At 48.1% G+C, this 21,444-nt stretch overlaps 1 protein-coding gene across 3 annotated transcripts in view; it reads right to left on the minus strand.

The window, feature by feature from the left end:
- LOC147108870 (deoxynucleoside triphosphate triphosphohydrolase SAMHD1-like) overlaps nucleotides 1-21,444 on the minus strand; it is a 70,299-nt gene that overhangs the window by 11,000 nt on the left and 37,855 nt on the right. For all 3 annotated transcript variants that reach the window (XM_086005793.1, XM_086005791.1, XM_086005794.1), the window contains exons 7-11: nucleotides 13,515-13,679; nucleotides 12,162-12,262; nucleotides 11,149-11,257; nucleotides 10,110-10,201; nucleotides 9,421-9,536 (exon numbers count right to left, since the gene is read on the minus strand). In XM_086005793.1, the coding sequence (XP_085861919.1) occupies nucleotides 9,421-9,536; nucleotides 10,110-10,201; nucleotides 11,149-11,257; nucleotides 12,162-12,262; nucleotides 13,515-13,679 (583 nt within the window). The remainder of the gene's footprint in view (nucleotides 1-9,420; nucleotides 9,537-10,109; nucleotides 10,202-11,148; nucleotides 11,258-12,161; nucleotides 12,263-13,514; nucleotides 13,680-21,444) is intronic.

The following is a 21,444-nucleotide window of genomic DNA, read 5'->3' on the forward strand; positions in this document are numbered from 1 at the left end:
CGCACAGTCACTGTGGAGACAAAGTCCCGTCTTCACACTGAGGACACCCTCCATCATGTTGTGTGGCATTACCACTGTGCTAAATGGGATAGATTCAGAACAGATCTAGCAGCTCAAAACTGGGCATCCATGAGGCACTGTGGCCCATCAGCAGCAGCACAATTGTATTCCACCACAATCTGTAACCTCATGGCCCGGCATGTCCCTCACTCTGCCATTACCATCAAGCCATTGGACCAACCCTGGTTCAATAAGAGCATGCCAGGAGCAGCACCAGGCGTACCTAAAAATGAGGTGCCAGCCTGGGGAAGCAGCAACACCGGACTAAATGCATGCTAAAAAGCAGAAGCAGCATGCTATAGACAGGGCTAAGCGATCCCACAATCAGCGGATCAGATCAAAGCTCTGTAGTCCTGCCACATCCAGCCATGAATGGTGGTGGACCATTAAACAACTAACAGGAGGAGGAGGCTCCATGAATATCCCCATCCTCAATGATGGTGGAGCCCAACACGTGAGTGCAAAAGACAAGGCTGAAGCGTTTGCAACCATCTTCAGCCAGAAGTGCTGAGTGGATGATCCATATCAACCTCCTCCTGAGGTCCCCACCATCACAGAAGCCAGTCTTCAGCCAATTCGATTCACTCCACGTAATATCAAGAAACGGCTGAGCGCACTGGATACAGCAAAGGCTATAGGCCCTGACAACATCCCGCCTGTCGCGCTGAAGAGTTGTGCTCCAGAAGTAGCCGTACCTCTAGCCAAGCTGTTCCAGTACAACTACAACATTGGCATCTATCCGACAATGTGGAAAACTGCCCAGGTATGTCCTGTCCACAAAAAGCAGGGCAAATCCAATCCGACCAATTACCGCCCCATCAGTCTACTCTCAATCATCAGCAAAGTTATGGAAGCTGTCATCGACAGTGCTATCAAGCAGCACCTGCTAACGGATGCCCAGTTTGGGTTCCGCCAAGACCACTCGGCTCCCAACCTCATTACAGCCTTGGTCCAAACATGTACAAAGGAGCTGAATTCCAGGAGGTGAGGTGAGGTGAGAGTGACTGCCCTTGACATCAAGGCAGCATTTGACCAAGTGTGGCATCAAGGAGCCCTAGAAATCTGAAGTCAATGGGAATCGGGGGGAAAACCCTCCACTGGCTGGAGTCATACCTAGCACAAAGGAAGATGGTTGTGGTGGTTTGAGGTCAATCATCTCAGCCCCAGGACATCGCTGCAGGAGTTCCTCAAGGCAGTGTTCTAGACTGAATCGCCTTCAGCTGCTTCATCAATGACCTTCCCTCCAACATAAGGTCAGAAATGGGGATGTTCGCTGATGACTGCACAGTGTTCAGTGCCATTCACAACTCCTCAGATAATGAAGCAGTCCATGCCCTCATGCAACAAGACCTGGACGACATTCAGGCTTGGGCTGATAAGTGGCAGGTAACATTTGCGCCACAGAAGTGCCAGGCAATGACTATCTCCAACAAGTGAGAGTCTAACCACCTCCTCTTGACATTCAACGGCATTACCATCGCCGAATCTCCCACTATCAACATCCTAGGGGTCACCATTAACCAGAAGCTTAACTGGACCAGCCACAAAAATACTGTGGCAATCAGAGGCTAGGTATTTTGTGGCGAGTGTCTCACCTTCTGACTCCCCAAAGCCTTTCCACAATCTACAAGGCACAAGTAAGGAGTGTGATGGAATACTCTCCACTTGCCTGGATGAGTACAGCTCCAACAACACTCAAGAAGCTCAACACCACCCAGGACAAAGCAGCCCCCTTGATTGGCAGCCCATCCACAACCTTAAACATTCACTTCCTCCACCACCGGCGTACCGTGGCTGAAGTGTGTACCACCTACAAGATGAACTGCAGCAACTCGCCAAGGCTTCTTCGGCAGCAACCCCCCAAACCTGCAACTTCTTCCACCTAGAAGGACAAGGGCAGCAGGCGCATGGGAACCCCACCACCTCCAAGTTCCCCTCCACACCATCCTGACTTGGAAGTATAATCGCCGTTCCTTCATCGTCGCTGGGTCAAAATCCTGGAACTCGCTCCCTAACAGCACTGTGGGAGCACCTTCACCACACGGACTGCAGCGGTTCAAGAAGGCAGCTCACCACCTCCTTCTCGAGGGCAACTAGGGATGGGCAATAAATGCTGGCCTTGCCAGCGACGCCCACATCCCGTGAATGAATTTAAAAAAATCAAGAAACGGCCGAGCGCACTGGATACAGCAAAGGCTATGGGCTCTGACAATATCCCGGCTAGCGTGCGGAAGATTTGTGCTCCAGAACTAGCTGTGCCTCTAACCAAACTGTTCCAGTACAGCTACAACACTGGCATCTACCCGACAATGTGGAAAACTGCCCAGGTATGTCCTGTCCACAAAAAGCAGGACAAATCCAATCCGACCAATTACCGCCCCATCAGTCTACTCTCAATCATCAACAAAGTGGTGGAAGGTGTCATTGACAGTGCTATCAAGCAGCACTTACTCACCAATAACCTGCTCACTGGTGCCCAGTTTGGGTTCTGCCAAGACCACTCTGCTCCTGCCCTCATTACAGCCTTGCTCCAAACATGGACAAAGGAGCTGAGTTCCAGAGGTGAGGTGAGAGTGACTGCCCTTGACATCAAGACAGCATTTGACCAAGTGTGGCATGAAGGAGCCCTAGTAAAACTGAAGTTAATGGGAATCGGGGGGGAAAATGCTCCACTGGCTGGAGTCATACCTAGCACAAAGGAAGATGGTTGTGGTGATTGAAGGTCAATCATCTCAGCCCCAGGACATCGCTGCAGGGAAACTCAGGGCAGTGTCCTAGGCCCAACCATCTTCAGCTGCTTCATCAATGACCTTCCCTAAACATAGGGTCAGAAATGGGGATGTTCGCTGATGACTGCACAGTGTTCAGTGCCATTCACAACTCCTCAGATAATGAAGCAGTCCATGCCCGCATGCAACAAGACCTGGACGACGTTCAGGCTTGGGCTGATAAGTGGCAGGTAACATTCGCGCCACAGAAGTGCCAGGCAAGGACTATATCCAACAAGCGAGTCTAGCCACAGCCCCTTGATATTCAATTGCATTACCATCAAATCCCCCACCATCAACATCCTGGGGTCATCATTGACCAGAAACTTAACTGGACCAGCCACATAAATACTGTGGCAACAAGAGCAGGTCAGAGGCTAGGTATTCTGCGATGAGTGTCTCACCTCCTGACTCCCCAAAGCCTTCCCACCATCTACAAGGCACAACAGGTTCGAGCTTCTTACTCCCTGTGGAGACGGAAGCAGGGGCTGCAGGGAGGATGAGCAACCTGGCCACAGCACCGTGGAGAGGGGGGCCATTCAAGAGGGGGGAGTAAATAGAAATGTTGTAGTGGTAGGGGATAGTATTATTAGGGGGATAGATAGAGTTCTCTGCAGCCAAGAGCGAGAGTCCCGTAGGCTGTGTTGCCTACCCGGTGCCAGGGTTAAGGACATCTCCTCTGGGCTGGACAGAAACTTGGAGTGGGAGGGGGAGGATCCAGTTGTCGTGGTCCATGTTGGTACCAACGACATAGATAGGACAAGGAAGGAGGTTCTGCTGAGGGAGTTTGAGCAGCTAGGGGCCAAATTAAAAAGCAGAACCACAAGGGTAATAATCTCTGGATTATTACCTGAGCCACGAGCGAATTTGGCTAGGACAAATAAAATAAGAGAGTTAAATGCGTGGCTCAAAGACTGGTGTGGGAGAAATGGGTTTTGCTTCCTGGGACACTGGCACCAGTACTGGGACAGGAGGGAGCTGTTCCGTTGGGACGGGCTTCACTTGGCCAGTGCTGGGACGAGAGTCCTGGCGGATCATATAACTAGGGCTGTAGAGAGGGCTTTAAACTAACTAGTGGGGGGGAGGTTCCCAGAGAGCAAATAATACAAATGACAACAGAGAAGGTCATAGACTTAGGTAGCAGTGGGGAAATTAAAAACCAGAGCATGTCAGGAAGGGGTAGAAGGTGTGGAGTAAAAGGTAAAGTAATAAAAAGGGCAATAGCAGGAACTAAGTGTCACAAAACATATTTGAAAGTTCTCTATCTAAATGCACGTAGCATTCGTAACAAAATAGACGAGTTAAAGGCACAAATAGCTACATATGGGTATGATCTTGTGGCCATTACAGAAACATGGCTGCAGGGTGACAATGCTTGGGAATTAAACATACCAGGTTATTTAACAATCAGGAAGGACAGGCAGGAAGGAAGGGGAGGTGGGGTGGCTATGTTAATAAAGGAAGGAATCACTGTAATACAGAGAAATGATATTGGGTCAAAGGATCAGGATAATGAAATAGTTTGGGTGGAGATAAGGAATAATAAGGGGAAAAAAACACTAGTGGGTGTAGTATATAGGCCTCCGAACAGTCGCAACTCGGTTGGACGGAGTATCAATCAGGAAATAGTTGAGGCTTGAAATAAGGGAACATCTATAATTATGGGGGATTTTAACTATCATATAAATTGGATGAATCAAATTGGGCTGGGCTGCCTTGAGGATGAGTTCATTGAGTGTATTAGGGATGGGTTTCTTGAGCAGTATGTAACTGAACCAACCAGGGGGCAAGCAACCTTAGATCTGGTCCTGTGTAACGAGACAGGATTAATTAAAAATGTCCTAGTAAAGGATCCCCTTGGAATGAGTGACCATAACATGGTTGAATTCCATATTCAGTTAGAGGGTGAGGAGGCTGTATCTCAAACAAGCGTGCTAAGCTTGAATAAAGGAGACTATGAAGGTATGAGAGCGGAATTGAGTAAAGTGGATTGGGAAAATAGGTTAAAGGATAAGACGATACATGATCAGTGGTGTACATTTAAGGAGTTATTTTACAAATTCCAAAAAAAGTATATTCCACTGAGAAAAAAAGGGTGTAAAAGAAAAGACAGCCATCCGTGGCTAAGTAAAGAAATTAAGGATAGTATTCGACTAAAAACAAGGGCATATAAGGTAGCCAAATCTAGTGGGAGGATAGAGGATTGGGAAAACTTTAAAAGACAGCAAAAAATAACAAAAAGATTGATTAAGAAAGGGAAGATACATTATGAAAGTAAATTAGCAAAAAATATAAAGACAGACAGTAAGAGTTTTTATAGTTATATAAAAAGAAAAAGGGTGGCTAAAGTAAATGTTGGTCCCTTAGAGGATGAGACCGGGAAATTAATGGTGGGAAATATGGAGATGGCAAAAACGCTGAATGAATATTTTACATCAGTCTTTACAGTAGAGGACACCAAGAATATCCCAACACTTGACAAGCAGGGGGCTATAGGGGGGGAGGAGCTAAATACGATTAAAATCACTAAGGAAGTAGTACTTGGTAAAATAATGGGACTCAAGGCGGATAAATCACCTGGACCTGATGGCTTACATCCCAGGGTTTTGAGGGAAGTGGCGGTAGGGATTGTGGATGCATTGGTAATAATCTTCCAAAACTCCCTGGACTCAGCAAAGGTCCCGGCAGACTGGAAAACTGCTAATGTAACACCCTTATTTAAAAAGGGCAGTAAACAGAAGGCTGGAAACTATAGACCGGTTAGCCTAACATCTGTGGTAGGTAAAATTTTGGAGTCCATTATTAAGGAGACAGTAACAGGACATTTGGATAATCATAATTTAATAAGACAAAGTCAGCATGGTTTTATGAAGGGGAAGTCATGTTTGACAAATCTGCTGGAGTTCTTTGAGGAAGTAACATATAGGGTGGATAAAGGTGAACCAGTGGACGTAGTGTATTTAGACTTCCAAAAGGCATTTGACAAGGTGCCACACAAAAGATTATTGCTTAAGATAAAAAATCACGGGATTGGGGGTAATATTCTGGCATGGATAGAGGATTGGCTATCTAACAGAAGGCAGAGAGTTGGGATAAATGGTTCATATTCAGACTGGCAATCAGTAACCAGTGGTGTTCCGCAGGGGTCAGTGCTGGGTCCCCAACTCTTTACAATCTATATTAACGATTTGGAGGAGGGGACCGAGTGTAACACGTCAAAGTTTGCAGATGATACTAAGATGGGAGGGAAAGTAGTGAGTGAGGAGGACATAAAAAACCTGCAAGGGGACATAGACAGGCTAAGTAAGTGGGCAGAGATTTGGCAGATGGAATACAATACTGGAAAGTGTGAGGTTATGCACTTTGGCAGGAAAAATCGTAGAGCAAGTTATTATCTTAATGGCAAGAAACTTGAAAGTACTGAAGTACAAAGGGATCTGGGGGTCCTGGTGCACAAAACTCAAAAGGTTAGTATGCAGGTGCAGCAAGTGATTAAGAAGGCCAATGGAATGTTGGCTTTCATTGCTAGGGGGATAGAATATAAAAATAGGGAGGTATTGCTTCAGTTGTACAAGGTATTGGTGAGACCGCACCTGGAATACTGCATACAGTTTTGGTGTCCATACTTAAGAAAGGACATACTTGCTCTCGAGTCGGTACAAAGAAGGTTCACTCGATTAATCCCGGGGATGAGGGGATGGACATATGAGGAGAGGTTGAGTAGATTGGGACTCTACTCATTGGAGTTCAGAAGAATGAGAGGCGATCTTATTGAAACATATAAGATCATGAAGGGGTTGGATCGGGTGGATGCAGGGAGGATGTTCCAGATGATGGGTGAAACTAGAACTAGGGGGCATAGTCTTAGAATAAGGGGCTGCTCTTTCAAAACTGAGATGAGGAGGAACTACTTCACTCAGAGGGTGGTAGGTCCATGGAATATGCTGCCCCAAAAAGCTGTCGAAGCTACATCATTACATAAATTTAAAACAGAAATAGACAGTTTCCTAGTAGAAAAGGGAATTAAGGGTTACGGGGAGCGGGCAGGAATTTGGACATGAGTCTAGGTTCGGATAGGTCATGGCCCTGTGGGTAGCGGAGCGGGCCCAGGGGCCGTGTAGCCTGATCCTGCTCCTGTTTTCGTGTGCCTAATGCTGTTAGATTCAGGAGATAGTCCTGTCATAGTGGATTGGCGGTTAGGATCAGATCAGCCATGATCTTATTGAATGGCGGAGCAGGCTCGAGGGGCCAATTGGCCTACTCCTGCTCCTATTTCTTATGTTCTTATGTTCTTATAAGTCAGGAGTGTGATGGAATACTCTCCAGTTGCCTGGATGAGTGCAGCTCCAACAACACTCAAGAAGCTCGACACCATCCAGGACAAAGCAACCTGCTTGATTGGCACCCCATCTACCCCCTTAAACATCCACTCCCTCCACCACCGGCGTACCGTGGCTGCAGTGTGCACCATCTACAAGATGCACTGCAGCAACTCGCCAAGGTTTCTTCGGCAGCACCTCCCAAACTCGCGACCTCTTCCATCTAGAAGGACAAGGGCAGCAGGCGCATGGGAACACCGCCACCTCCAAGTTCCCCTCCAAGTCACACACCATCCTGACTTAGAAATATATTGCTGATCCAGAAAGAAATCAGTATTTGTAGGGAAATGGTGTTAGGGAAATTGACGGGATTGAAGGCCGATAAATCCCCAGTGCCTGATAATCTACATCCTAGGGTACTTAAGGAAGTGGCCCTAGAAATAGATGCATTGCTGATCATCTTCCAAGATTCGATGGAATCTGGAACAGTACCCATGGATTGGAGGGTAGCTAATGTTACCCCACTATTCAAAAAAGGTGGTAGAGAGAAAACGGGGAATTACAGACCGGTAAGCCTGACATCGGTAGTGGGGAAAATGCTAGAGTCCATTATAAAAGATGTAATAGCAGAACACTTGGAAAACAGTGACAGGATCAGACAAAGTCAACCTGGATTTACAAAAGGTAAATCGTGCTTGACTAATCTACTGGAATTTTTTGAGGATGTAACTGGTAAAATAGATAAGGGAAAACCAGTGGATGTGGTGTATTTGGACTTTCAGAAGGCCTTCGATAAGGTCCCGCATAAGAGATTAGTGTGTAAAGTTAAGGCACATGGGATTGGGGGCAAGGTATTGACTTGGATAGAGAACTGGTTGGCAGACAGAAAGCAAAGAGTTGGAATAAACAGCTCTTTTTCCGAGTGGCAGGCAGTGACTAGTGGGGTACCGCAGGGATTGGTCCTTGGACCCTAGCTATTCACAATATATATTAATGATCTAGACAAGGGAACTAGATGTAATATCTCCAAGTTTGCAGATGACACAAAGCTGGGTGGGCGTGTGTGCTGTGAGGAGGATGCAGAGAAACTCCAGTATGATTTGGACAGGTTGGGTGATTGGGCAGAAGCATGGCAGATGCAATATAACGTGGATAAATTTGAGGTTATCCACTTTGGTGGCATAAACAGGAAGGCAGATTATTATCTGAATGGCAATAGATTGGGAGAAGGGGAAGTGCAATGAGACCTGGGTGTCCTTGTGCACCAGTCGCTGAAGGTAAGCATGCAGGTGCAGCAGGCGGTTAAGAAGGCAAATGGTATGTTGGCCTGTGTAGTGAGAGGGTTTGAGTACAGGAACAAGGATGTCTTGCTGCAGTTGTACAGGGCCTTGGTGAGACCACATCTTGAGTATTGTGTGCAGTTTTGGTCGCCTTATCTGAGCAAGGATGTTCTTGCCATGGAAGGAGTTCAGCGAAGATTCACCAGGCTGATACCTGGGATGGCAGGAATGACGTATGAGGAGTGATTGGGTCGATTGGGCTTGTACTCGCTGGAGCTTAGAAGAATGAGAGGGGATCTCATTGAAACTTATAAAATTCTGACAGGACTGGACAGACTAGATGCAGGAAGGATGTTCCCGATGGTCGGGGAGTCCAGAACCAGGGGTCACAGTCTAAGGATAAGGGGTAAGCCATTTAGGACAGAAATGAGGAGGAATTTCTTCACCCAGGGAGTGGTGAACCTGTGGAATTCTCTACCACAGAAGGCAGTGGAGGCCAATTCATTAAATATATTCAAGAAGGAGTTGGATATATTTCTTAAGGCTAAAGGGATCAAGGGATATGGGGAGAAAGCAGGGACAGGGCACTGAATTTGGATGATCAGCCATGATCGCATTGAATGCCGGAGCAGGCTCAAGGGGCCGAATGGCCTACTCATAGAAACATAGAAACATAGAAGATAGGAGCAGGAGTAGGCCATTCGGTACCCTGTCCCTGCTTTCTCCTGCTCCTATCTTCTCTGTTCCTATCCTTCATCATCACTGGGTAAAAATCCTGGAACTCCCTACCTAACAGCACTGTGAGAGTACCTTCACCACACGGACTGCAACGGTTCAAGAAGGCGGCTCACCACTACCTCTCAAGGGCAATTAGGGGTGGGCAATAAATGCTGGCCATGCCAACTATGCCCACATCCCATAAACGAATAAAGAAAAAATTCTGGGATTCAAAGAACAGCTTTAGATCTGACTGAACCACACAACAATGCTCACCTGTGAGTTTGGTATAAGCCACCATGTCATCGATTGCTGTGGAGATTGTATAAATCGTCCCATTTCTACCGCTTATCCTGGTGTGCGGATCGGCTATCACCAGTGCCTCTGTGATCCTGATGGATAAAACATTTTCAGAAATGTGTCAGCAACGTTTTCCAAACAAGAGGAATTTTAAATTGTTTGCACAGGATCCCAATGGCTCAGTGGGTAAATTCACCGCCACGTGGGGTCAGACTGAGGCCCAGGATCGATCGCTGGTCCGTACCGAGTTTGCACAGCTGATCGGACACAGTGACAACGGTCTGCCATTGACCTCAGCATCCTTGGCATAAGGAAGAGGAAGATTAAAAGAAAATATAATCAGCCAGCGTTCCCACTCTTGACCAACAGCCAAAGTGACTGTTGCTGCAAATAAACACGTTGCCATCAGGTGAGGACCAGGTGGGCTTGACTTTGATGACGCGGGGGGCCGGGGGTGTCAATCGGCTGCCGACACTCACAGTCTTGGGAACACATTTAGGTTTAAGGTGCTAGAGGACTACGGAAAGTGAGGACCTGTACTTCAGCACGAGTCAGTACGTTCAGGGGAAAAGACGAACATTTGAGGTGGGGTGAGAGAAAAAAAGAGAAAATAGATAAAAGAAACAGGTCCCAGAGAGGCTCAGCTTCACTGCAGCAATACTCACATGTGCTCCACGATGTTGACCACGCAATGCTGATAGGCTCTGCGATGTAAAGTGTAGCGTGTGTGAAACATGTCATACAGGTCACCAACCTCCTGCAAGGAAAGGTGGAAAGCTGGAATACTCCCTTGTTGATCATACTGTGCGTCAGAAACAAAGTCCTTGGACAGACACCCTGGAGCAGAACTTAGCAACAAGTAATTCAGTTAAAATTGGGGCACAAGATAATTACAGAGGTGGAAGCCATTCAGCCCATCCAGAATGATGTTAATGTCCCCCCCACCGCCCCCCAACAATCGCAAAATCCAATTGCTCCTTCAATGATTCCAGGGTTTTCACCACCACTAGTCTATCCAGGAGTCCATTCCATGTGCTGACCAATAAGAACCTCCTGACATCAGTCCTAAATTGGCCTTTTGTTTGAATTTGTGGCCCCTTGTCCTACTCTTGTAATTTAATTATAAAGTAATTTTCTGCATTTAGCTTTTACATATCATTTGCGATCAAATAGGCCTCTATAAGATCATCTCCTGGTCTCCTCCATTCAAGTCTCGAAAGCCCAAGTTTATCAACGTTCCTTCATTGTCGCTGGGTCAAAACCCTGGAGCTCCCGACCTAACAGCACTGTGGGAGAACCTTCACCACACGGACTGCAGCGGTTCAAGAAGGTGGCTCACCACCACCTTCTCAAGGGCAACTAGGGATGGGCAATAAATGCCAGTCTTGCAGGCGACAGCCACATCCCGAGAATGAATATTAAAAAAAATGCAACATGCCGCGAAGCTGTAGATCACAGATTCTGGCCCACAATTCCTTATGCTGCATGTTTCTATGATGGGTCTTGACTTCAAAGAGGTTCCCCGAGGCAGGTAGAGGGGGAGAGAAATAATTGAGAGCTGCTGTATCGAGTTAGCTGATGTCAGTGGAGGTGCTATAATTGGCTTTAGTGTGCCTGAGCTAAGGTGGCGAAAATCAGCCAGAGTTTTTTTTAAAACTACAAACTAAATACAAGACTCCATTCCATCCCCACAGCATTCGTCACCTTATCTCGAGTGCAAATGAGCTTCTCTTCGTCAACTTCACAAACTCGAGCAAACTTGATGAAACGTGCAGAGTCAAAGTTGTTCCGGATTCCCAGGTGGTGGCAGTCCCTTCAGAAACAAGACAAGACACCGTCATTCCCGGTTTTCACATCATCCTGATTAAAGGGACGACACATTCTGCTGAATAGTCACACCACCCCCAAATGAAAAGAGTGGTCAATGGGCTTGTACTTTCAAATTGTAAATAAGCTCCCCAGTGGGGGAAAAGTGCTTCCTGATTTCACTTCTAAATAGCCTAACTCTAATTTTATTATGCCTCCTTGTTCTGGATTTCCCCATCAAAGAAAATATTTTCTCTGTATCTACCCTGTTAAATCCCTTTAACATTTTGAACACCTCGATCAGATCATCCCTGAACCATCTAAACTCAAGGGAATGCAAACTAAGTTTATGCAACCTGTCCTCATAATTTAACCCTTTAAGCCCTGGTATCATTGTGCTGAGCAGTGGGAAAAGGTGCTGAACAAGATTCAAATATATTTAAGCTCTCACAGTGGCCTCGTGTAGTACTAAGCCATACAGACCAGATGGTCACAGGTTGGATCACCAGGTCATGCTCAGTTAGCTAGGTTCGCCCTTCCTGGTTCTCCAGTGACAGGGAGGTCCACATAAACACATCGCCAATGAGTTCAGCGTCAAGCTGAGCTGTGATGCCCCATGTGGTCAAATAGCCAACCAACATTCACACATGTAGAATCGCTACTTGAGTGAGACCAATGCCTGTAGAAACACACCCCAGTGAGAGTCAACATCTTCAGGAGCAGAGGGGAGAAAATTAGATCCAAAGTATTAATATATGGGTCTGCTCCTTAAACAGAGTGCTACCGTCCACAAACTTGCTTCAAGTTAACTCTGTAATGTACCTGGGGAGCTCCCACTGAGAAGAGACATGGATTAAAGAATGTTCATCCCCAATTGATGAGAGAGATCTAGAGACCAAAGGTAGGCTTACCTGGCAAAGTAATCCCACTTATCAACATCAATCCCATTTCTCTTATTGGCGACGATTTCGTAAAGAAAGCCCTTCTCTTTAGCCCGGCCTTTGTAGGGCCACTGAAAAGACAAGATACCAGAGTTAGCTATAATAAGCAGCTCACAGGACAGTGAATATTGAGAACCGTCACTTGGATTCTTCTTCCTCATTCCCTCCACCTCCAATCTCCACATGATGTACAAGTGCTGCTGAAATGAGGTAACTCGCCCCGTAGGCCGAGCTCTACCATACCATGCTGGGTCAGGATGTGGCACGACACTTCATCCAGCAGATTGCCAACTCCTGGTGCGTTTCCCCCACACAAACCAACCACCTGCAATTCTGTCCCCCAATTTTACCAGTTTCATCCCCCACACCCCCCTCTCCCAACAGTGGAGATAAATGTTGGGGCACGGTCCCCAGGCACTGGCATCTCGCCCAAGCAACCAGCCTTCACGTAAACCTTGGCAACAAGCATCAGCAGACTATTCAGCTGTGGAGGGCATCAGAGCGAAGCCTTTTCGTGTCTTCACCTAACGCCACGCATACTTTCAACCAAGAGTCACTGGATAGCAAATAGGAGCTGCAATCTGGCTAATCTTTCCCCTTCTGAGACCAAGGCTGCAGAAGCCAATTGTATCACTCTCTAACTTTTAGTTTTTTACGTTCATTCTTGGGATGAGTCAGTGTCAAGACCACCCTGAGTTGCCCTGAGAAGGTGGAGGTGGGCCAGCTCCGTGATTCACTGCAGTGAAAGAGGTTTTGATACAACCGATTAGCTTGCTAGGCCACATCAGAGGGCAGTTAAGAGTCAACCACATTGGTGTGGGACTGGAGTCACCTATAGGCCAGGCAAGGGTGGCAGGTTTCCTTCCCTAAAGGATGATAATGAACCAGTTGTGTTTTTACGACATTCAGACAACTTCCTGGTAATTTTTTCTGTTACCAGACATTTATTCCTAGATTTTTTTATTAAACTGAATTCAAAATTTCAGACTGCCATGGTGGGATTGGAATTCTCATTCTCTGAATTCCTGGCCCAGTAACAGAACCACAACACTACCATACCCCTTCATCCAATTATTGATTCACTCAGCACAGAACAAGGATTGAACCTACGGATTCCCGATTCCGTATGGCTCAGTACCACACCAAGAATTACTTTCATTATCTGGGCCTTTCCAATTCTATTTTGAAATAAAGCCTACGGTAACATCATTGGATGTACAAACAAAAACAACCAGAGTGTGGGTTATAATTTCTATTTTTAAAACTAGCTACCGCTCACAACCATCCTTACTCCCTTTTCCTTGGCTGAATGTTATCACTTACCTTTGGGTCCTCTCCATTAATCCTACCCTCAGTCATTGGGCCTCCGATCTGCTCCTTGATAAATATAAGGTCCTCTGGTAACACTAGGCCATGGCTCTCCAGAATACCTTCCAGCCCATTGGACGAGATCAAGTGATCAAACATCTTCACTGAAGCATCCTCGTGCTATATTCAATTACAATACAGAGAAGAAAGATTGGGTTATCATTCTATACAGATGAATAACAAATTAAATCAACGCGGTCACACACCCAAGCTCTCAGGCACACACATTTACCTCTACACTGAACCCCCACTCTCAGGCAAGAGTCTGGGGATTCTCAGCTACCCCGAGCCTTGTCTGAATCCCTGCGTACCGTTCATGCTCTGGCATCCCCTTGGGGTCTGTGAGAGTTAAAGTCCGTATTACCCGAATACCTCGCGATTCTTTCTGCGCAGTCTGTGATGCCAGCACATGCTGGGTTAAAAGTTAATACAGCTTTCTGCTGAGCGTGGGTTGTAAATTGGTTAAGGGGATTTTGGGGAAAGGTTGTCTTCAGGGGAAAGATAATAGTAGGATATGTAAGATTCATTCAGCCATATCTGAATGTGTCAACTTGACAACTCTGTTTAGGGAGGGGAAAGTTTTATTGCAGCAATAAAACAATTAGAAGAATTGAGAGCCTCGTTGTTTAGTTTATGTTGTTATTCTGTGGTTTTTGTATATACCTTTGATGCACCATGATTTATTGATAGTATGTATGGAATATAGTGATCAAAGGCAAAATTTAGTACAAGAAATGTAAGGAAACATGTTTAGCAGCTCACACTGGAATCGGATAGTGTGTGTCTCAGCAGCTCACTCACACTGGAATCGGATAGTGTGTGTCTCAGCAGCTCACTCACACTGGAATCGGATAGTGTGTGTCTCAGCAGCTCACTCACACTGGAATCGTGGATAGTGTGTGTCTCAGCAGCTCGCTCACACTGGAATCGTGGATAGTGTGTGTCTCAGCAGCTTCCTCACACTGGAATCGTGGATAGTGTGTGTCTCAGCAGCTCGCTCACACTGGAATCGTGGATAGTGTGTGTCTCAGCAGCTTCCTCACACTGGAATCGTGGATAGTGTGTGTCTCAGCAGCTCGCTCACACTGGAATCGTGGATAGCGTGTGTCTCAGCAGCTCACTCACACTGGAATCGGATAGTGTGTGTCTCAGCAGCTCACTCACACTGGAATCGTGGATAGTGTGTGTCTCAGCAGCTCGCTCACACTGGAATCGTGGATAGCGTGTGTCTCAGCAGCTCGCTCACACTGGAATCGTGGATAGTGTGTGACTCAGCAACTCGCTCACACTGGAATCGTGGATAGAGTGTGTCTCAGCAACTCACTCACACTGGAATCGGATAGTGTGTGTCTCAGCAACTCGCTCACACTGGAATAGGATAGTGTGTGTCTCAGCAGCTCGCTCACACTGGAATCGGATAGTGTGTGTCTCAGCAGCTCACTCACACTGGAATCGGATAGTGTGTGTCTCAGCAGCTCGCTCACACTGGAATCGTGGATAGTGTGTGTCTCAGCAGCTCACTCACACTGGAATCGTGGATAGTGTTTGTCTCAGCAGCTCGCTCACACTGGAATCGTGGATAGTGTGTGTCTCAGCAGCTCACTCACACTGGAATCGTGGATAGTGTGTGTCTCAGCAGCTCACTCACACTGGAATCGTGGATAGTGTGTGTCTCAGCAGCTCGCTCACACTGGAATCGTGGATAGTGTGTGTCTCAGCAGCTCACTCACACTGGAATCGTGGGTAGTGTGTGTCTCAGCAACTCGCTCACACTGGAATCGGATAGTGTGTGTCTCAGCAACTCGCTCACACTGGAATCGGATAGTGTGTGTCTCAGCAGCTCGCTCACACTGGAATCGTGGATAGTGTGTGTCTCAGCAGCTCGCTCACACTGGAATCGTGGATAGTGTGTGTCTCAGCAGCTCACTCACACTGGAATCGTGGGAAGTGTGTGTCTCAGCAGCTCGCTCACACTGGAATCGGATAGTGTGTGTCTCAGCAACCCGCTCACACTGGAATCGGATAGTGTGTGTCTCAGCAGCTCACTCACACTGGAATCGGATAGTGTGTGTCTCAGCAACTCGCTCACACTGGAATCGTGGATAGTGTGTGTCTCAGCAGCTCACTCACACTGGAATCGTGGATAGTGTGTGTCTCAGCAGCTCACTCACACTGGAATCGGATAGTGTGTGTCTCAGCAGCTCACTCACACTGGAATCACAGTGTGTGTCTCAGCAGCTCACTCACACTGGAATCGTGGATAGTGTGTGTCTCAGCAGCTCGCTCACACTGGAATCGGATAGTGTGTGTCTCAGCAGCTCACTCACACTGGAATCGGATAGTGTGTGTCTCAGCAGCTCCCTCACATTGGAATCGTGGATAGTGTGTGTCTCAGCAGCTCACTCACACTGGAATCGTGGATAGTGTGTGTCTCAGCAGCTCGCTCACACTGGAATCGTGGATAGTGTGTGTCTCAGCAGCTCCCTCACACTGGAATCATGGATAGTGTGTGTCTCAGCAGCTCACTCACACTGGAATCATGGATAGTGTGTGTCTCAGCAGCTCACTCACACGGGAATCGTGGATAGTGTGTGTCTCAGCAACTCGCTCACACTGGAATAGGATAGTGTGTGTCTCAGCAACTCACTCACACTGGAATCGGATAGTGTGTGTCTCAGCAGCTCACTCACACTGGAATCGTGGATAGTGTGTGTCTCAGCAGCTCACTCACACTGGAATCGTGGATAGTGTGTGTCTCAGCAGCTCACTCACACGGGAATCGTGGATAGTGTGTGTCTCAGCAACTCGCTCACACTGGAATCGGATAGTGTGTCTCTCAGCAACTCACTCACACTGGAATCGGATAGTGTGTGTCTCAGCAACTCGCTCACACTGGAATCGTGGATAGTGTGTGTCTCAGCAGCTCACTCACACTGGAATCGTGGATAGTGTGTGTCTCAGCAGCTCACTCACACGGGAATCGTGGATAGTGTGTGTCTCAGCAACTCGCTCACACTGGAATCGGATAGTGTGTGTCTCAGCAACTCACTCACACTGGAATCGGATAGTGTGTGTCTCAGCAACTCGCTCACACTAGAATCGTGGATAGTGTGTGTCTCAGCAGCTCACTCACACTGGAATCGTGGATAGTGTGTGTCTCAGCAGCTCGCTCACACTGGAATCGTGGATAGTGTGTGTCTCAGCAGCTCGCTCACACTGGAATCGTGGATAGTGTGTGTCTCAGCAGCTCACTCACACTGGAATCGGATAGTGTGTGTCTCAGCAACTCACTCACACTGGAATCGGATAGTGTGTGCCTCAGCAGCTCGCTCACACTGGAATCGTGGATAGTGTGTGTCTCAGCAGCTCACTCACACTGGAATCGGATAGTGTGTGCCTCAGCAGCTCACTCACACTGGAATCATGGATAGTGTGTGTCTCAGCTGCTCACTCACACTGGAATCGGATAGTGTGTGTCTCAGCAGCTCACTCACACTGGAATCGTGGATAGTGTGTGTCTCAGCAGCTCGCTCACACTGGAATCGTGGATAGTGTGTGTCTCAGCAGCTCACTCACACTGGAATCGGATAGTGTGTGTCTCAGCAACTCGCTCACATTGGAATCGTGGATAATGTGTGTCTCAGCAGCTCACTCACACTGGAATCGGATAGTGTGTGTCTCAGCAGCTCGCTCACACTGGAATCGTGGACAGTGTGTGTCTCAGCAGCTGGCTCACACTGGAATTGGATAGTGTGTGTCTCAGCAGCTCACTCACACTGGAATCGGATAGTGTGTGTCTCAGCAGCTCGCTCACACTGGAATCGTGGATAGTGTGTGTCTCAGCAGCTCACTCACACTGGAATCGTGGATAGTGTGTGTCTCAGCAGCTCCCTCACACTGGAATCATGGATAGTGTGTGTCTCAGCAGCTCGCTCACACTGGAATCGTGGATAGTGTGTGTCTCAGCAACTCACTCACACTTGAATCGTGGATAGTGTGTGTCTCAGCAGCTCGCTCACACTGGAATCGTGGATAGTGTATGTCTCAGCAGCTCACTCACACTGGAATCGTGGATAGTGTGTGTCTCAGCAGCTCGCTCACTCTGGAATCGGATAGTGTGTGTCTCAGCAGCTCACTCACACTGGAATCGTGGATAGTGTGTGTCTCAGCAGCTCGCTCACACTGGAATCGTGGATAGTGTGTGTCTCAGCAGCTCACTCACACTGGAATCGTGGATAGTGTGTGTCTCAGCAACTCGCTCACACTGGAATCGGATAGTGTGTGTCTCAGCAGCTCACTCACACTGGAATCGTGGATAGTGTGTGTCTCAGCAGCTCACTCACACTGGAATCGTGGACAGTGTGTGTCTCAGCAGCTCGCTCACACTGGAATCGTGGATAGTGTGTGTCTCAGCAGCTCACTCACACTGGAATCGTGGATAGTGTGTGTCTCAGCAGCTCGCTCACACTGGAATCGGATAGTGTGTGTCTCAGCAGCTCGCTCACACTGGAATCGTGGATAGTGTGTGTCTCAGCAGCTCACTCACACTGGAATCGGATAGTGTGTGTCTCAGCAGCTCACTCACACTGGAATCGTGGATAGTGTGTGTCTCAGCAGCTCACTCACACTGGAATCGTGGATAGTGTGTGTCTCAGCAGCTCACTCACACTGGAATCGTGGATAGTGTGTGTCTCAGCAACTCGCTCACACTGGAATCAGATAGTGTGTGTCTCAGCAGCTCACTCACACTGGAATCGGATAGTGTGTGTCTCAGCAGCTCACTCACACTGGAATCGGATAGTGTGTGTCTCAGCAGCTCGCTCACACTGGAATCGGATAGTGTGTGTCTCAGCAGCTCACTCACACTGGAATCGTGGATAGTGTGTGTCTCAGCAGCTCACTCACACTGGAATCGTGGATAGTGTGTGTCTCAGCAGCTCACTCACACTGGAATCGTGGATAGTGTGTGTCTCAGCAGCTCGCTCACACTGGAATCGGATAGTGTGTGTCTCAGCAGCTCACTCACACTGGAATCGTGGATAGTGTGTGTCTCAGCAGCTCACTCACACTGGAATCGGATAGTGTGTGTCTCAGCAACTCGATCACACTGGAATCGTGGATAGTGTGTGTCTCAGCAGCTTGCTCACACTGGAATCGTGGATAGTGTGTGTCTCAGCAACTCGCTCACACTGGAATCGTGGATAGTGTGTGTCTCAGCAACTCACTCACACTGGAATCGGATAGTGTGTGTCTCAGCAGCTCACTCACACTGGAATCGTGGATAGTGTGTGTCTCAGCAACTCACTCACACTGGAATCGGATAGTGTGTGTCTCAGCAGCTCACTCACACTGGAATCGTGGATAGTGTGGGTCTCAGCAACTCGCTCACACTGGAATCGTGGATAGTGTGTGTCTCAGCAACTCACTCACACTGGAATCGGAGTGTGTGTCTCAGCAGCTCAGTCACACTGGAATCGTGGATAGTGTGTGTCTCAGCAACTCGCTCACACTGGAATCGTGGATAGTGTGTGTCTCAGCAACTCACTCACACTGGAATCGGATAGTGTGTGTCTCAGCAGCACACTCACACTGGAATCGGATAGTGTGTGTCTCAGCAACTCGCTCACACTGGAATCGTGGATAGTGTGTGTCTCAGCAGCTCACTCACACTGGAATCGGATAGTGTGTGTCTCAGCAACTCACTCACACTGGAATCGTGGATAGTGTGTGTCTCAGCAGCTCACTCGCACTGGAATCGGATAATGTGTGTCTCAGCAGCTCACTCACACTGGAATCGGATAGTGTTTGTCTCAGCAGCTCACTCACACTGGAATCGTGGATAGTGTGTGTCTCAGCAGCTCACTCACACTGGAATCGGATAATGTGTGTCTCAGCAGCTCACTCACACTGGAATCGGATAGTGTTTGTCTCAGCAGCTCGCTCACACTGGAATCGTGGATAGTGTGTGTCTCAGCAGCTCGCTCACACTGGAATCGTGGATAGTGTGTGTCTCAGCAGCTCACTCACACTGGAATCGTGGATAGTGTGTGTTTCAGCAGCTCACTCACACTGGAATCGTGGATAGTGTGTGTCTCAGCAGCTCACTCACACTGGAATCGGATAGTGTGTGTCTCAGCAGCTCACTCACACTGGAATCAGATAGTGTGTGTCTCAGCAGCTCACTCACACTGGAATCGTGGATAGTGTGTGTCTCAGCAGCTCGCTCACACTGGAATCGTGGATAGTGTGTGTCTCAGCAGCTCACTCACACTGGAATCGGATAGTGTGTGTCTCAGCAGCTCACTCACACTGGAATCGTGGATAGTGTGTGTCTCAGCAGCTCACTCACACTGGAATCGTGGATAATGTGTGTCTCAGCAACTCGCTCACACTGGAATCAGATAGTGTGTGTCTCAGCAGCTCACTCACACTGGAATCGGATAGTGTGTGTCTCAGCAGCTCACTCACACTGGAATCGGACAGTGTGTGTCTCAGCAGCTCACTCACACTGGAATCGTGGATAGTGTGTGTCTCAGCAGCTCGCTCACACTGGAATCGTGGATAGAGTGTGTCTCAGCAACTCGCTCACACTGGAATCAGATAGTGTGTGTCTCAGCAGCTCGCTCACACTGGAATCGGATAGTGTGTGTCTCAGCAGCTCGCTCACACTGGAATCAGATAGTGTGTGTCTCAGCAGCTCGCTCACACTGGAATCGTGGATAGTGTGTGTCTCAGCAGCTCGCTCAGTCTGGAATCGGATAGTGTGTGTCTCAGCAGCTCACTCACACTGGAATCGTGGATAGTGTGTGTCTCAGCAGCTCACTCACACTGGAATCGTGGATAGTGTGTGTCTCAGCAGCTCACTCACACTGGAATCGGACAGTGTGTGTCTCAGCAGCTCGCTCACACTGGAATCGTGGATAGAGTGTGTCTCAGCAACTCGCTCACACTGGAATCAGATAGTGTGTGTCTCAGCAGCTCGCTCAGTCTGGAATCGGATAGTGTGTGTCTCAGCAGCTCACTCACACTGGAATCGTGGATAGTGTGTGTCTCAGCAGCTCACTCACACTGGAATCGGATAGTGTGTGTCTCAGCAGCTCACACACTGGAATCGGATAGTGTGTGTCTCAGCAGCTCGCTCACACTGGAATCGTGGATAGTGTGTGTCTCAGCAGCTCACTCACACTGGAATCGTGGATAGTGTGTGTCTCAGCAGCTCACTCACACTGGAATCGGATAGTGTGTGTCTCAGCAGCTCACTCACACTGGAATCGTGGATAGTGTGTGTCTCAGCAGCTCACTCACACTGGAATCGGATAGTGTGTGTCTCAGCAACTCACTCACACTGGAATCGTGGATAGTGTGTGTCTCAGCAGCTCACTCACACTGGAATCGGATAGTGTGTGTCTCAGCAACTCACTCACACTGGAATCGTGGATAGTGTGTGTCTCAGCAGCTCACTCACACTGGAATCGGATAGTGTGTGTCTCAGCAACTCACTCACACTGGAATCGGATAGTGTGTGTCTCAGCAGCTCACTCACACTGGAATCGTGGATAGTGTGTGTCTCAGCAACTCACTCACACTGGAATCGGATAGTGTGTGTCTCAGCTGCTCACTCACACTGGAATCGTGGATAGTGTGTGTCTCAGCAGCTCACTCACACTGGAATCGTGGATAGTGTGTGTCTCAGCAGCTCACTCACACTGGAATCGTGGATAGTGTGTGTCTCAGCAGCTCACACACACTGGAATCGGATAGTGTGTGTCTCAGCAGCTCACTCACACTGGAATCGTGGATAGTGTGTGTCTCAGCAGCTCAGTCACACTGGAATCGGATAGTGTGTGTCTCAGCAGCTCAGTCACACTGGAATCGGATAGTGTGT

The sequence above is a fragment of the Somniosus microcephalus genome, chromosome 13 (assembly GCF_052327205.1).
Source record: "Somniosus microcephalus isolate GS21.2 chromosome 13, FLI_Smic_1.0, whole genome shotgun sequence".
In the NCBI taxonomy this organism is placed as follows: Eukaryota; Metazoa; Chordata; class Chondrichthyes; order Squaliformes; family Somniosidae; genus Somniosus; species Somniosus microcephalus.